The sequence below is a fragment of the Doryrhamphus excisus genome, linkage group LG20 (genome assembly GCF_037039965.1).
Source record: "Doryrhamphus excisus strain RoL-2023G ecotype Guam linkage group LG20, RoL_Dexc_Guam_v1.1, whole genome shotgun sequence".
NCBI lineage: Eukaryota > Metazoa > Chordata > Actinopteri > Syngnathiformes > Syngnathidae > Doryrhamphus > Doryrhamphus excisus.
In genome coordinates, this window is record NC_136376.1 from 971,212 (window position 1) to 983,280 (window position 12,069).

Genomic DNA, 12,069 nt, shown 5'->3' on the forward strand with positions numbered 1-12,069 from the left:
CGATAAATAGAATGTTAGAATGTTCTACTCTGATGTTAAACCATGCCAAAGTTTCAGATCATGAAGTTTACGCATTTGGAAGTGAGCCCTGAAAAAAGTTTGGGATGGCACAAAACGCTCGGTTTCAAAAGATGGGGTAAAACCGTTCCTTTGTGACATCACAGAGGGGCAGACTTCCTTATATGGGTGTGGCTGTAGGTAGATAAGTTCTCTGCCCTCCCCAAACTCTGCTCCTGTGTTTACTTGCTAGCAATGGCTTGTACGAGAGTTCCTGATTCCCTACCAGCGAAAGACATGCATCCAGCCTCTACCACCGGATCGGATTCAGGATCCAACACGGATGGATGTTGAAAGCCCGCATCAGCATTTATGATCAACTCCTAACCACAGTGGCGTGGGCGTGCCTGGGGGCGGGCCGTGGGTGCAATACATTAAAACAGACTGTTTTCGCGGGGACCACAAAATCCATATAAATACAGCTGAATAGGTGCAGATTCTGGAAGAACTCCATAGGAGTCCACCAGTCAATACAAAGGGCCCAAAAATGAGCATAATATTATGAAAATAATAAATGTCATTTTACTTGAAATAGTAAAGACAAAATGTTATTTTTAAGAGTTGCAATGTTATGAGAAATAAAGCTAAATAAAATCCGTCTGCCATCATAACAGAGAGCTGTGGTGGACGTGATGCGCTTGCTAACCACGCTAAAGATGTTAACACGTTTACAAAGATTATTTACAATGAAAGAAATTTAGAAAATAAAAAAAACAATCACCAGAATAAATGAGTAAAAAGTGAAGTTGATACTGATCCCAGGCTTTTTCACCTACATCACAAAGCTAGGATGCAGTTTTTTCTTCAAATATGTATCACTTCCTGACATGGAAAATATCCGAGTGGCAAAGTTGCAATCTTGCGTTTTTCTCGATGTGGTCCTCGCTGGAAACATTTCGGTCATGTCTGTCTTGCACGTGTTGTCATGCTGTGTGTTTTGGTCCCGATGGAAGCCCTCGTGCTAACACTTCCATGTCAGCTTTCGAGCGCTCCACTGAGGCCGAGTGCCGGGAAGTGTCTGGCAGCGTTTGAGGGCTTCGGGGGTGGTGGTGGGTGGTAGGCGGAGCTTGCAGCATGGGAATGTTTTTACAGGGCGACCCCTTGATCTTCCTTCCAGTCGCAGTCAGGGGCTTTGAATGCCCCCCTGTGAGTCTATCTCTGCCCTCACACTCACTCTGACAGGTTAGTAAGTGAAGGAGACATGTCTCCTGGGTGGGGGGGGGGGGGGGGGGGTTATCAGGAAGTGGCGTACTGCAGGGACATCAAACTGTCACGGATGCTTTGCTTACGTACATAACAAAAACATAATCAGTTGTTTTTGCTTCCATTTTAAAGAAGCTGAAGATGCTGATTGGACAGCATGATTGTTGCACTGGTGTCCTTAGGGTGGCTACAATAAAAGGCAGTTCAGAGACATCACATGACTGCAAGTGAGCAGCCGAAGCAGTCGGGTATGAAAAACTGGTCATTGAAGGATAACCTTAGATGTATGACTGACAGGCCAGATGAACCACAAGTATGCGGTGTACTTAAACGCCTCATCAGTGGACAGGAAGGAAGGCGACGCATTCAAGTATTTTGTGGTTCTGTGAATAAATACAGCGCAAACAAATAATAAAGATGATAAAAGGAGTCTGTGGGTGGAATCTGTCTGTAGTGTCCCAACTGGAAGTGAACCTCACTGAGACCGGGTCACCAGTGCGTGGATGCTTTGTTTGGCCACTGGAATGGTTTATTATGCCGTAGAATAATTGAGACAGTGTACATAAACAGAAAGCTATTATTTGCAATACTTTTTGTCGAAAACCGGGATTAGACGTTACGGTACGGACAAGGTGTGGCCTCCATTTGAATTGGAGTCAGACTCTCAAGCTCTCAAGTCACAATTTTGATGACCTTGGACTTGCCTTGACAATGTCACCAAAGACTTGGACATCAATGACTCGGGACTTGACTTGAAATGACTTGAAAACACTTGAGATTTCCAGCGAGTATGTGAGTCTCCCCATCCAAAGTATTGAAATAATGTGACAGTTCTGTCATTTCCCACAGAATCTGCCTCATTGAATGCATCTAGAAACGTCCAATCCGGTTAACAAACAACAAAAGTCTTGTCACAATGGTCTTATATCTTTCTAAAATACTACTTGTAAATGAATCCATAGATTGTTACAATGTTAATAAAACGCAATGGACCTGGAATTTCAAGCCTATGACTTCAGACTTAAGTCGACCTGTCTAGTCTTGACTTGAAACTTAACTCGGACTCGCATGTTGCTCACTTGTTCCCCCCTCTGCTATTTACACGATCAAAGATGTCAAATCCATGCGGCGTGACGTGACATAATCCAGCGTTCCGTGTCTGATATGACGTCAGTCCTGAGTGACAGGGAAGCTGCGTCACGCAGGAAGGACATTATCCTGGGGGGGGGGGGTGATGTGCACCGCTGTAAACCTGCGCTTGTCATTCACGGCGCTGGTAACCCAACGCCGGCGTGCAGCTGCACACAGCTCGTTGGACTTAGTGGGACCGTTGTTAGGTCCAAGGCCGGCGCAGGGCAGGGCAGGGCAGGGGGTGGTGGGGAGAGAATTCACACCCACAACTCCACTTAGCCCACACTAGTCCCTAACGGCTGGAAAGCACACGGTATAAAAGTGCCTTATGTGCGGAGGAAGAGGAAGAGGAAGGCGGTGAGGCAGGTGTGATGGTGGAACCATTGGCCTCCTCTTGATGTTTTTCTCTAAATGAAGCATGAAGAGAAAGGAAGGATTCTGTCAAAAACATCAACTTAAAAAAGTGTTTTTGGCTGGAGGCAAAACACCCACATGTTGGATCCCCAGGGTGGCGGGGAGGGGGGATTCCATCAGACATCCGAGAACATGAGACCGAGAGCTGTGGCCAATTAGGGAAGCGGGCTTGTGGAAATCTAGGAATCTGGGAATAAGATGTTTGATATTTTTGCTTGGCACGGTGTCATGCATCTGCAGCTGTCGTGGATGTGAGTGATGTTCTCTATGGTCGATCTCCATTGGGCTGAAATATGACATGCACGGCCGTAAACACCACCCTGCAGCTAGCATGCGTATTTTGCTAACCTGCTCAACAGAATGCGGCCGCTTTCATCGGGAGACCCCCACCTCCAGTTTATCAAAACAACTCCAAATTGCACACAAGTCAGTTCAATTTGCCACAATTAAAAATGACTCAAACAAGATTTCAGCCAATCCAAGTCAACATTGAGGAATATTGTGTCATAAACTGGGTCGGGGCGCCTGCCAGGGCTACAGGAAGTTTTCTAATGTTCACAATTTGTGGCATGCACAATTGGATGGATGGAGGGATGCATGGATGATGGATGGATGCGTGGATGGATGGATGGATGGATGCATGAATGGATGGATGCATGGATGATGGATGCATGATGGATGCATGGATGGATGGATGATGGATGGATGATGGATGGATGGATGCATGGATGATGGATGGATGGATGGATGCGTAGATGGATGGATGCATGGATGATGGATGGATGCATGGATGGATGCATGGATGATGGATGGATGGATGCGTGGATGGATGATGGATGGATGCTTAGATGGATGATGGATGGATGCATAGATGGATGGATGCATGGATGATGGTTGGATGCATGGATGGATGAATGCATGGATGATGGATGCATGGATGATGGATGGATGGATGGATGCATGGATGATGGATGGATGCAGGGATGCATGGATGATGGATGGATGGATGCACGGATGGTGGATGCATGGATGATGGATGGATGGATGCGTGGATGGATGGATGCATGATGGATGGATGGATGGATGGATGCATGGATGATGGATGGATGGATGCATGGATGATGGATGGATGCATGGATGATGGATGGATGGATGCATGGATGCATGGATGATGGATGGATGGATGGATGGATGCGTAGATGGATGGATGCATGGATGATGGATGCATGGATGGATGCATGGATGATGGATGGATGGATGCGTGGATGGATGATGGATGGATGCTTAGATGGATGATGGATGGATGCATAGATGGATGGATGCATGGATGGATGAATGCATGGATGATGGATGCATGGATGATGGATGGATGGATGGATGGATGCATGGATGCATGGATGATGGATGGATGCAGGGATGCATGGATGATGGATGGATGGATGCACGGATGGTGGATGCATGGATGATGGATGGATAGATGCGTGGATGGATGGATGCATGGATGGATGGATGGATGATGGATGGATGCGTAGAACATGCTACAAATGATGAGCTAAATAAAAATAAAAATAAAAATAGAGCTTCTCGACGCTTGTTTCTTTGAATCGTGAGGGACGTACGAGTGGTTAATAGAGCTATTTTCAAAGATGGCTGACCTCAGTGAGACTTCTAAGCGTAAGCGATAAGTGTGGCTGCCATCACGATGTTAAATAAAACGACGCGTGTTCGTAATCCTCTGTCACTGCGTCCATATAAGCGTGGATGTGAACATGGTGCTGGCGTCTTCTGCCACATATAGAAGAGGATAAAAGCAGCTAAACACGGGCCCATTTAGACCTGAACAACAACTGGCGAGGGCTATTGCCAGGCAGCACGTCTTTAAAGTGTGAATAAAAGCAGGAATTTGTTAAGAATATAAGAGCTGTTTTAAGAATAGCAGGCTGACCATGCTGCCATGCGGGCTAGTGCAGGTTTAGACGGGTCCGGCTGTACATAGACCGCTCGCATACCACGCTCTTACTCATGTTGCTAAAATAAACTATATTCCTCACGACTATTTATTCATGTACTTCATATTAGACTGATATTTTACCGCTTTGTATGTTTAGAATGGGGCTGTGGAGGAACTAACCAGCGGTAGCGCTAGCTAGCTCACCTAGCTTTGAGCTAAAACACAGTTATTTGACTTTTTCACTACTTTTATTAATGCTAACACTACTGCTGGTACTCCAGAGGCGAAAGGCTACGCTAATTAGCTAACGGGAGTTCCCATTTGAAGTATTGACTCAATTTTACAACAAATATAGCTTACTAGCTGGGTTGTTGTCATGTATCAAATAGAATCAAATAACCATTGAAATAAAATAATAATAAAATAATAAAATATATAAACAGGACAGTATAAAATAGTATAAATTCAATGTTTAGGTTTATGATAGTGAAAAAAATACCTGAAGACCTGAAGGAAATATTCTTTGATGGGCTACTCCACTGGCTACAAGCTAGCTGTTGGAGATCCCCCACTACATGTTTATGTGAAACAACTTTGTGTTTTGAAGACGATATATCATTATTATAATGATAACAAGAGGAACCACATTCAGGGTCATGTAGCGCTGCAGCGGCTAGCATGCTAACTGAAAGCAACCTAGCGCAATTATTAGAGGCCTTATCGGTTCAAGCTAGCATTGCGGACTTGAACCCAGTGCTCTGTATCTGACAGTCTGTCTCTCCACGAACAAAAGTCAAGAGAAACAGTGGTCAGTACTCAGTACACAGTACACAGTACACAGTACACAGTACACAGTACACACACGGTTGGGGAGGGTGCGGGGGCTCCTTTGTTTACACTGATTGTTTCCAGATGCCGGCTAGCGAGGACGAGGATTAAAAGCAGCTTTATTTGAGACAATAACTGTTGTTTTGTTCTTATAATTGTTTCCAAAGGACTTACAGTACGTCGGTTTGCATGAGGTTGCGAGTATGTCATCTCTGGACGTGGACTGTGACGTCTCGAGTCCTGATGTACACTCGGCTAACTGGATGTGTTGTTAAAGTTGCTTTTATTCACAGTTTGGACGAAAGATGATGATTGCGTGCTATAATTCAAGACATTTGTCTGCTTCCTTGGCCCCCCCTGGGTGAGCGGAGGGGATTGTTTGCAGAAACAAGGAGCCATTGTGCTGCGGCGATGGCGGACTGATGACTTTTACCAACACCTGTTCCTGTCCTGTCACTTTCAGACACTTTTCTCGGCGGGCATTAGAAAGAGACAGCTGCACCGGCACAGGAGGAGTCCACTGAGAGCTTGGAAAAAGATGCACAGTGGTTGTATTTAGAGCTCGTAGTACATGACGGGAGTGATAAACAGTCCCCCCATAATGCACCTGGCTGAGGTTCTGGCCCAGGGCGAAGGGATGTTAGGTCCAGCAGCGGAAACAGCAAACTTAAAAAAAGCCTGTTCTGTGTGATGTGGGACGCAGCTGAGGCGGTCACAGGGTCATTTTTATGTGAGCGCCGACCATCTGCGTGGCCTCGCTTAGCCCTCAGCCCTGACTGACAGGTTGATGGTCGAACGTATGGACAGAAACTGTTACATAGTTGTGAGTGAGTGAGTTGTGAGTAATGCCGCATTTCAAAATACTGGAAGGTCGGACACGTAAAAAATGCGAAATGAAGAGTTTGTACCTCCCCATACTGAATAACTCCTTCTGCACATCGGTCATGACTAAGATTGGGGGCCAAACTGACTGCGTGCAACTTAGTCCTTTTACTTAGTCCTTAGTCCTCAGGCGTCGATTCTTTACGCCGTCTTTTCTCTCTCTGTTAGTGCTGAATGGGATGTTTTTGTTGTGACGCACTGACCTGTCTGGGTCGCCGCGATGATAGTATAACTCTTCTTTGCTGTGACGGGAGCGCTGCCAAAGAATGTCATAAAGAGTCTTGAGTTTGTGTACTTTTGGGAAGAGGAGATCCAGCTAAGACCGGGCTTGACTTTGTTGACATTTCTAAAGGTTTACATTAGGAAATCCATTTAAATGTACGAGAATGTCAAATTTGTTTTCCCCTTTGAAGGGCTTTCCAGATGAAGAGTATTGGCACGTCTGACGTTCTGTCGAGGCAGCACATCGGTCTCCCAGCGCTATTCAAACAGGGTGAAAGGGAGCTCATTATGAAGACTGAATTAAATGTTCCAAAGACCACCAGGGGCCAGGAGCGAGTCTGAAGGGACAGGAGACCAGACTTCAGGCTGGGAGACAACTACTCTACCGCCTGAGCCATGCCGCCCCAATGAGCATGGAATTGTCCAGAACATCTTACACAGATGAAGAACTGGGACCCAGGGAGGTCTAGGCCAAACACCCATGTGATGATATGATACTCCTATCTCCTAATCTCCTATCCAAAACCATAGACCAGCTATGTGAGCATAGATGACCTGTCACCCAGGTCAAGGGGACTGGACTCTTGTCTGTTGAAGGCAATTCGTTGGATCTTCGGTTCTGTACTGGAGAATCCTTTGGACCAAGGATGAAATGTCTTCAACAAAAAGTGTCCAGCTGCCTCCAATCAACTCATCACTCCAAAAATCCGAAGTCCCGTACTATTTCCATCACGTGTTCGCTCCACTCTCAGCATCCTTTTCTCACACTGAGCTGATCTGACATTTTCGTAAGAACGCAGTCAGCAGTTTCTTCCTGTATTTATTCTCCATGCACTTGCCAATTCCCTGAGCCTAAGTCAACTGTAGGTAAGATGTCGTCTTTAATATACCGAGAAAGTAAGACATTCCTTATTGGCGTTGACCTTAGCGAGAGTGGCTCTGTAGATCTGGGCTATGGGAATGTTTGCTTTTGGGTAAGACTTGGACGGGACATCTAATTTTAAATGGAGACAAACGCTGATCCTGTTGCTGGAGACAAAAGGATTAAGGGTTCAGGTTTGAAGGTAAGTGTGAGGGCGTGTCAAGTCTGGTGTCCATCCACTGGTCATTACTCTTGTCCTGGAATGTGGGATCAGCCATCCGAACCTTAAAATCCCTGAAGGCCAGGTCCTGGGGTTGATTCTTCTTGGAGAGCTGATGTCTTGAGGAAAAGGACATGAGAAGCCCAGACTGGGCCAGGTGGGATACCTGTCATTTTAAACACTCAGCAATCGCTTTACCTGCATCATTGCAAATGCTTGAGATTCCTAACGCCACTGTTTTTTTAACGAGGGGATCACTCATGGCATTCCTGCGCTTGATAATGAGGCTAATGCACTGGAGTTGCGGTCGCAGCTAGCGGTTAGCCCCTGCCCCTTGCTGAAATATAGGACTTAATTGAAAGCAGAGCACACTTTTTTTTACGACCATTTCTCCTGTTCTACCCCCACGGAGGCCATCTGCTTTGGATTTACATTTCCTCCTCCATCTCCTGGCTCAGATGACCGTGGGGTCCTGAATTTGGTATGTGCTATTTCAATTTGCATGTCCAATTCCAAGACCAGGACGCAAATGGGACATATTTACGTACGTGAGCTGGCTCTGTACTATTGAATGCAGTAAGAACCGTGGGCGTGGCTGAAGAGAACATGTGTGGATGCACTGTGTGTGTGTGTGTGTGTGTGTGTGTGTTTTAAAGGGTAACAGGAGGAGACTCTGTGGCAGTATGTTTGCTTGTGCTTGTGTGTGGCCATGTTTTGCGTGGAGATTGCATCATTGAATGTGTGTTTGTGGACCGTGCCTCATTTAACGGTCAACTAAACCTTGGTGTGTGATGCGGTTGACTTGTGGTCTCTCTTTGGACACCGTCCTCGACACTGACCAAACATTGATACGACAGCATCTCCACCAACTGATGCAGTGTTTCAAGCTAAAACGCTCTGATGGTCCCACTTAGCTCTCAGATTGTCCTGACGGGCTTTAGTTGCACAGTGAGAGCAAACACAGCCTTCAGTGCAGGCTCATGTCCAGAGTTTCACACAGTGCCATGACGCAATTCCATTAAATTCACCATTGTGTGTGTGTGGTGACTGTTTTGTAAATGTTACTTCAGAGCCAGCTTATTTTCCTGGAAATAAAGCCTAACTAAAACATTTGGCCGTATTAGCATCTTGAAGGGGAGTGTGATTTGTCACCCAATGCTCCAAAGTACAATGTGTGTGAGAAAATAAAGTTTCCTTTGAGGCAAGTTGGGACGTAAGAGTCCAGATGTTTTTTAAGGACATCATGGTTGGGCGGTCGGTGAAATCTGTAAGAGTGACCAAGCCTGGTAAAAACATCAGACCTCCACGAGGGAAGCATGCTGCAGTGATGCCACAACAACACAGCACACGGGGAGAACATGCAAACTCCACATGGAGGTGCCCAAGCGGAGATTCCAACCCAGGTCTTCCCATCTCCTAGCTATTTGTATCCATTTCACAAACCATTAAAATGAATCAGATGATGGGCCTACTATCAACAACTGTCAGTCCTCTGCATCAATCTCCTGGTATGGCTGCTAATCCAAGGTCATCATTTTATAAAGCTAATAGATTATTAGAAAAGCCATCTAAAAATCAAAGAAAACTTAACTACTCCTTTCGCAGAGCAGCACAAACTGGGTCTAACAAGGACAGAAAAACGCTGCACAACTGTGCAAGAAGACAAATATCTGAGAGTGTGTAGTTTAAGACAAAGACGCCTCACAGGTCGTCACCTGGCAGCTGCACTAAATAGTAGCCGTCAAACACCAGTGTCAGTATCAACAGTGAAGCGGCGACTTCAGGATGCTGGCCAAGAAAAATCCATATCTCAGACTGGCCCAAAAACATCTCCAAGTGATCCCAAACTTTTGAGCGGTAGTGTATTTATTTGGATTTTTACTTCATTCAGCCATTTGTATGTGTGAAAGCGCTTAATTTAGGCCAAAAATCCATAAAATGTACTTGAAAAACATAGGCTGCATCCAACCATAAAAGCGCATGATGTATTCATTGTATGTCTTTTTGATGGAGACGATGAGTCCCTTTGAGTGATTACCTAACGTCAGCAAGAGCGCCAGCATATTAGAATATTTGAGGAATGGTGGGCTGCAAAGGCCTGGCCCACGTTTCATGCTCAGTCACATTTTCCAGACTGTCAATGTTAAGATGCCAGGGTTTGACAGCGAGATGGCGGTGGCGGTGGGGGCGGGGGTGATGGGTGGCTGAGGTCATCCAGTTTGGGGGCCGGGGTGAAGCGCAGACGCTGGTACTTCAAGGGCCGCTTCGCCGGTGCTGATGCAGAGCGTTGACGTCTGTTAAGACAGCGCCAGATGCTGCTGATTACGGTTGCCATTACTCACACACGTGAAGGAAGGCCCCCAACTGCCCCCAACCCCCCAGTACCTCCTATTGCTGTCTGCAATGTGTGCTCAATGTCAGGGACCCTGGAAGCCAACTGCACTGGTTTTGATGTCGTTATTGTTTACTGATGTGGCGAGGTCGCACATTTAAGCGCGTTTTGGTGTGAGTCCAGATTAAAATGTGGTTTCCATGAACTTAAGTAAGTCAGTGACCAAGCGGGTGTGCTCCCCCCAGCTAGATTCCCTTCTTCTCCCTCTTCCCAATCACCTCTCTCCTGACAATCTTAGCAATGATTTCATCTCGCAGCTGCGACTTAAGGCTCTTCTGCGTCATCTCTGCACAAGCGTGTCGTCGATGGATACGATTTTTTAATCCCGGCACTGAGAGCATACAGTAGATGCGGCCGTCATCTCCAGCTGAATAAACCGGAATGGCATTAATCCGTCTTTGCTTCTCTCCAGGCACGTCCCAAGGGGGAAGGCCTGACCCCCTACCAGGGCAAGAAGCGATGCTTCGGCGAGTACAAGTGTCCCAAGTGTAAGAGGAAGTGGATGAGCGGCAACTCCTGGGCCAACATGGGACAAGAATGCATCAAGTGCCACATCAACGTCTACCCACACAAGCAGGTACAATCATTAGAAATGACAAATGCGTCATCTGCACCTCCCAACATCTTGGTGAGACTGAGTTCTAGTTTGGCCCCATGACGAGTTATTTAGCGGCGTTTTGGATGCTTTGTTTGGGCATGTCGTGTCAGACTAGAAATATTGTCCGTAAATAGAAAACCCGGGGCTGTAATATCACAAAGGACGCCCACAACTGTGATATTTTTGATGATATGTGAGCCAAGATGGCGGCGGTCTGATGGGTAGGTGAACGTTATTGATGGGAAAAGTTCACGGGTTAAAAGTTTCTCTGCGTGATTTTAGTGGGCGTGCCCTCCCCATCTCCATATGGTCTCATTTAAAATGTGATTAAGAAAAGTAATTCATTTTTTGGCATGAACTAATTGCATTTCCTGGATTCCATCAAATCCTCCAGTGAATACGCGGTTACGTAAGGCGCTGTTGTGTAATTGTGCTTTGGAGCTGCTGGACTCCCCCCACCCCCGTCTGAATGATGAAAGGGTGACATTTTATCCAAGAAGATATCCCCCCCCCCCCCCCCACAACAACAAACAATTCTTTCTCGCCAGGTTCGGAGCGCAGACCTGCTCCTCCAGAGGAAGGTGTATTTATTCCCCGATCTTGGAATATTTAGTCTTTTCCACATTCCTCCAATTCCATAAAATGAATTCAATGTGGATTACTGCTGGAGGCCGCGCTCGTCCTTGACTGTAAATACCACGCTCGGCCTCGCTTGGTTGGCGACCTCACTGGCGAGGCGATATTAGCCGCTCAGACTGGAAAGACTGGACGGTCACGTGTAATTACATTTCTTGTTGTGTAGTTTTATGAAAAGATTACATCCATCTCTAAACTAGTCAGGTAGTGAGGCTTAAACAAGATGATCCCAAGATCGGCCTACTAGTTGGCATCCCTTACATATGCAGCCTCACTGCACTTCTAGTTCTTCTATTCTCTTCTTGGACTTTAGAAGACTTTGTTTTGTTTTGCTGCTCCAGGCTATATTTCTTTAGTGGGCAATAGGTGCGAGGTGCGGTAATGTCACAAACAGATGCTTACTGACATGACCTTAACACTGCAATGACGTCAGCCACAGCATGTCCCACATCAAAGTAAAAAAAAGTTATCCTCCCATTCCGTGTGGAAGTGGTACGTTTTTGGTTTAGAAGGTAAATAGATAAAAATATATAATAATAAATTCAAGGTGACTTAGTTAGCTCGCAAGCTAGCGGCCGTCTCGAGACCCGTAGCATCATGATCATCAGGTCTATTTGAGGTTACTTACACTCTGTGGTCCATAGAACATTAAAAAACAAACACATCAACAAAA

General features: G+C 46.0%; 1 protein-coding gene across 1 annotated transcript in view; it reads left to right on the forward strand.

Annotated features, from left to right (window-relative positions):
• zcchc24 (zinc finger, CCHC domain containing 24) overlaps positions 1-12,069 on the forward strand; it is a 31,736-nt gene that overhangs the window by 15,549 nt on the left and 4,118 nt on the right. Inside the window, exon 3 of the mRNA XM_058058099.2 lies at positions 10,575-10,739. Coding sequence (XP_057914082.1) covers positions 10,575-10,739 — 165 coding nt within the window. The remainder of the gene's footprint in view (positions 1-10,574; positions 10,740-12,069) is intronic.